Genomic DNA, 5,941 nt, shown 5'->3' on the forward strand with positions numbered 1-5,941 from the left:
GGGGTCTCTATGTGTCCCTATGGGTCTCTATGGGTCTCTATGGGGCGCAGGGCGACAATGGAGTTCCACCTGGACACCCCCTACAACGTGCCCGACATCGTGGTCACCATCGCCAACAACGACATCGACGTCGTCATCCGGTATCTATGGGGCAGGGGGGGCACCCTATGGGGCAGGGGGGGGCGCCCTATAGGGCTATGGGGTGGGGGGGGTGTGCCCCACATCATCCCTATGGGTCATGCCTATGGGTCACCCCTATGGGTTCTTCCTATGGTTCTCCCTATGGGTTCTCCCTATGGGTCCCCGCCATTGGTCCCCCCATGGGTCCCCGCTATGGGTCCCGCTGTGGGTCCTGGATGTGGGTCCCCGCCATGGGTCCCGCTGTGGGTCCCCCCATGGGTCCCGCTATGGGTCCAGCCGTGGGTCCCGCTATGGGTCCCCCCATGGATTCCACCTATGGGTTCTGCTATGGGTCCCGCTATGGGTCCCGCTGTGGGTCCTGGATACGGGTCCCGCTATGGGTCCCCGCTATGGGTCCCGCTGTGGGTCCTGGATACGGGTCCCCGCTATGGGTCCCCGCTATGGGTCCCGCTGTGGGTCCTGGATATGGGTCCTGCCATGGGTCCCATCATGGATTCCCCCTATGGGGTCCCTCCCATGGGTCCCCGCTATGGGTCCCGCTGTGGGTCCCCGCTATGGGTCCCACCATGGGTCCCGCTATGGGTCCCACTGTGGGTCCTGGATGTGGATCCCCCGATGGACCCCCGCTATGGGTCCCGCCGTGGGTCCCGCTATGGGTCCCGCTATGGGTCCCGCCGTGGGTCCCCGCTATGGGTCCTGCTATGGGTCCCACTATGGGTCCTGCTATGGGTCCCGCTATGGGTCCCACCATAGGTCCCGCTATGGGTCCTGGATGTGGGTCCCCGCTATGGGTCCCGCTATGGGTCCTGGATGTGGGTCCCCGCTATGGGTCCCGCCGTGGGTCCCGCCATGGGTCCCGCTATGGGTCCCGCTATGGGTCCCGCTGTGGGTCCCGCTGTGGGTCCCGCTGTGGGTCCTGGACGTGGGGCGCCGTTGCAGGGTCCCGCTATGGGTCCCGCTATGGGTCCCGCTATGGGTCCCGCTATGGGTCCCGCTATGGGTCCTGTATGTGGGTCCCCGCTATGGGTCCTGCTATGGGTCCCGCTATGGGTCCCGCCGTGGGTCCCGCTATGGGTCCTGGACGTGGGGCGCCGTTGCAGGGTGTCGGACCGCGGCGGGGGCATCCCCCACGAGCTCCTCGACAAGGTCACCCAATACCACTTCAGCACGGCCGAGGCCAGCGCCCAGGACCCACGCTTGGGGGGCGGCCCCTTCCGCGGCCTCATGGAGCCCCCCGCCGGGCCCATGCACGGGTACGCGCCCCACCGGGACCCACTGAGACCCATTGAGACCCATTGAGGACCCATTGACTTCCATTGACTTCCATTGAGCCCCATTGACTCCCATTGACCCCCATTGACCCCCATTGACTCCCATTGACCCCCATTGACCCCTATTGACCCCCATTGACCCCCATTGACTCCCATTGACCCCCATTGACTCCTATTGACCCTCATTGACTCCCATTGACTCCCATTGACCCATTGACCCCCATTGACTCCCATTGACCCCCATTGACTCCTATTGACCCCCATTGACCCCCATTGACTCCCATTGACCCTCATTGACCCCCATTGACCCTCATTGACTCCCATTGACCCCCATTGACCCCCATTGACTCCCATTGCCCCCATTGACCCCCATTGATGCTATTGACCCCCATTGACTCCTATTGACCCCCATTGACTCCCATTGACCCTCATTGACCCCTATTGACCCCCATTGACCCCCATTGACTCCCACTGACCCTCATTGACCCCTATTGACCCCCATTGACCCCCATTGACTCCCATTGACTCCCATTGACTCCCATTGACCCCCATTGACCCCCATTGACTCCCATTGACCCCCATTGACCCCCATTGACTCCATTGACTCCCATTGACCCCCATTGACCCCCATTGACTCCCATTGACCCCCATTGACCCCCATTGACTCCCATTGACTCCCATTGACCCCCATTGACCGCCATTGACCCCCATTGACTCCTATTGACCCCCATTGACTCCCATTGACCCTCATTGACCCCCATTGACCCCCATTGACTCCCATTGACCCCCATTGACTCCCATTGACCCCCATTGACCCCTATTGACCCCCATTGACCCCCATTGACTCCATTGACTCCCATTGACCCCCATTGACCCCCATTGACTCCCATTGACCCCCATTGACCCCCATTGATTCCCATTGACCCCCATTGACTCCCATTGACCCCCATTGACTCCCATTGACCCCATTGACTCCCATTGACACCCATTGACTCCATTGACTCCCATTGACTCCCATTGACCCCCATTGACTCCCATTGACCCCATTGACTCCCATTGACCCCCATTGACTCCCATTGACCCCCATTGACTCCCATTGACCCCCATTGACTCCCATTGACTCCCATTGACCCCCATTGACTCCCATTGACTCCCATTGACCCCCATTGACTCCCATTGACCCCCATTGACCCCCATTGACTCCCATTGACTCCCATTGACCCCCATTGACCGCCATTGACCCCCATTGACTCCCATTGACCGGCATTGACTCCCATTGACCCTCATTGACCCCTATTGACCCCCATTGACCCCCATTGACTCCATTGACTCCCATTGACCCCCATTGACCCCATTGACTCCCATTAACCCTCATGGACCCCTATTGACCCCCATTGACCCCCATTGACTCCATTGACTCCCATTGACCCCCATTGACCCCCATTGACCCCCATTGACCCTCATTGACCCCCATTGACCCCCATTGACTCCATTGACTCCCATTGACCCCCATTGACTCTCATTGACCCCCATTGACCCCCATTGACTCCCATTGACCCCCATTGACCCCATTGACTCTCATTGACCCCCATTGACCCCCATTGACCCCCATTGACTCCCATTGACCCCCATTGACTCCCATTGACCCCCATTGACCCCCATTGACTCCCATTGACCCCCATTGACTCCTATTGACCCCTATTGACCCCCATTGACTCCATTGACCCCCATTGACTCCCATTGACCCCCATTGACTCCTATTGACCCCTATTGACTCCCATTGACTCCCATTGACCCCCATTGACTCCCATTGACTCCCATTGACTCCCATTGACCCCCATTGACCCCCATTGACCCCCATTGACTCCCATTGACCCCCATTGTCTCCCATTGACTCCCATTGTCTCCCATTGAACCCCATTGCCCCTCATTGACTCCCATTGACCCCCATTGACTCCCATTGACCCCCATTGACCCCCATTGACTCCCATTGACTCCCATTGACTCCCATTGACCCTCATTGACCCCCATTGACCCCCATTGACTCCCATTGACTCCCATTGACCCCCATTGACTCTATTGACTCCCATTGACTCCATTGACTCCCATTGACCCCCATTGACTCCCATTGACCCTCATTGACTCCCATTGACCCCCATTGACTCCCATTGACCCCCATTGACTCCAATTGACCCCCATTGACCCCCATTGACTCCCATTGACTCCCATTGACTCCCATTGACCCCCATTGACTCCTATTGACCCCTATTGACTCCCATTGACCCCCATTGACTCCCATTGACCCCCATTGACCCCCATTGACTCCCATTGACTCCCATTGACCCCCATTGACTCTATTGACTCCCATTGACTCCCATTGACCCCCATTGACTCTCATTGACCCCCATTGACCCCCATTGACTCCCATTGACCCCCATTGACCCCATTGACTCCCATTGACCCCCATTGACCCCCATTGACCCCCATTGACTCCCATTGACCCCCATTGACTCCCATTGACCCCCATTGACCCCCATTGACTCCCATTGACCCCCATTGACCCCTATTGACCCCCATTGACACCCATTGACCCCATTGACACCCATTGACTCCTATTGACCCCATTGATCCCCACTGACACCTATTGATCCCCATTGAACCCATTGACCCCCATTGACCCCCATTTACCCCCTTGCACCCCCTTGTACCCCCTTGTACCCCATTGACTCTATTGACTCCCATTGACTCCATTGACTCCCATTGACCCCCATTGACCCCCATTGACTCCCATTGACCCTCATTGACCCCCATTGACCCCCATTGACTCCCATTGACTCCCATTGACTCCCATTGACTCCCATTGACCCCCATTGACCCTCATTGACTCCTATTGACCCCCATTGACTCCATTGACTCCTATTGACCCGCATTGACTCCATTGACCCCCATTGACCCCCATTGACTCCATTGACCCCCATTGACCCCCATTGACCCCCATTGACTCCCATTGACTCCCATTGACCCCCATTGACCCCCATTGACTCCATTGACCCCCATTGACCCCCATTGACCCCCATTGATGCCATTGACTCCCATTGGCCCCCATTGACTCCCATTGACCCTCATTGACCCCCATTGACTCCATTGACCCCCATTGACTCCCATTGTCCCCCATTGACCCCCATTGACTCCCATTGACTCCCATTGACCCCCATTGACTCCATTGACCCCCATTGACCCCCATTGTCCCCCATTGTCCCCCATTGTCCCCCATTGACCCCCATTGACTCCCATTGATGCCATTGACCCTCATTAACTCTCATTGACTCCCATTGCCCCCCATTGACTCCAATTGAGTTCATTGACTTCCATTAACCCCCATTGCCTCCCATTGACCCCATTGACCCCCACTGACTCCCATTGACCCCATTGACCCCCATTGACTCTCATTGACTTTCATTGACCCCCATTGACTCCCATTGACCCCCATTGACTCCCATTGACCCCCATTGACCCCCATTGACTCCCATTGACCTCATTGATGCCCATTGACCCCAATGATGCCATTGACCCTCATTGACTCTCATTGAGTTCATTGACCCCCATTGACTCCCATTGCCCCCCATTGACCCCCATTGACTCCCATTGACCTCATTGATGCCCATTGACCCCAATGACCCCCATTGACTCCCATTGAATTCATTGACTTTCATTGACCCCCATTGACTCCCATTGCCCCCCATTGACCCCCATTGACTCCCATTGACTCCCATTGACTCCCATTGAGTTCATTGACTTCCATTGACCCCCATTGACTCCCATTGTCCCCCATTGACCCCCATTGACTCCCATTGACCTCATTGATGCCCATTGACCCCAATGACCCCCATTGACTCCCATTGACTCCCATTGAATTCATTGACTTCCATTGACTTCCATTGACCCCCATCGCCCCCCCATTGCCCCCAACTGCTCCCCACAGGTTCGGCTTCGGGCTCCCCACGTCCCGCGCCTACGCCGAGTACCTGGGGGGGTCGCTGGCGCTGCAGTCGCTGCAGGGGGTGGGCACCGACGTCTTCCTGCGCCTGCGCCACATCGACGGCAAGGCCGAGAGCTTCCGCATCTGAGGGCGCCCCACGGCGGCCGGGAGGAGCAATGGGGCTGCCCCCCCTCTATGGGGCTGGGGGCGGTGTTGGTGCTTATGGGGGGGGGGAATTGGTTCCTAGGGTCAATATGGATGGGGGGAGCAGCCCTATGGGGGGCGGAGTGGTTCCTATGGGGCTCATTGGTCTCTATGGGGTGGGATTGGGCCCTATGGGGGTCATTGGTCTCTATGGGGTGGGATTGGGCCCTATGGGGGTCATTGGTCTCTATGGGGTGGGATTGGGCCCTATGGGGGTCATTGGTCTCTATGGGGTGGGATTGGGCCCTATGGGGGTCATTGGTCTCTATGGGGTGGGATTAGGCCCTATGGGGGTCATTGGTCTCTATGGGGTGGGATTGGGCCCTATGGGGGTCATTGGTCTCTA

General features: G+C 57.7%; 1 protein-coding gene across 1 annotated transcript; it reads left to right on the plus strand.

Moving 5' to 3' along the window:
• The first annotated feature begins 7 nt into the window (after window positions 1–7).
• On the plus strand, window positions 8–5,561 carry LOC134173293 (3-methyl-2-oxobutanoate dehydrogenase [lipoamide] kinase, mitochondrial-like). Its single transcript, XM_062637133.1, has 3 exons — window positions 8–140; window positions 1,242–1,394; window positions 5,395–5,561. The coding sequence occupies exons 1-3, from the start codon at window positions 10–12 to the stop codon at window positions 5,537–5,539; spliced, it is 429 nt and encodes a 142-aa protein (XP_062493117.1). The 5' UTR covers window positions 8–9; the 3' UTR covers window positions 5,540–5,561.
• The last annotated feature ends 380 nt before the right edge of the window (window positions 5,562–5,941 follow it).

This window comes from Pezoporus occidentalis, unplaced genomic scaffold, assembly GCF_034315485.1.
Source record: "Pezoporus occidentalis ecotype Australia unplaced genomic scaffold, CSIRO_AGI_Poc_V1 ctg504, whole genome shotgun sequence".
NCBI lineage: Eukaryota > Metazoa > Chordata > Aves > Psittaciformes > Psittacidae > Pezoporus > Pezoporus occidentalis.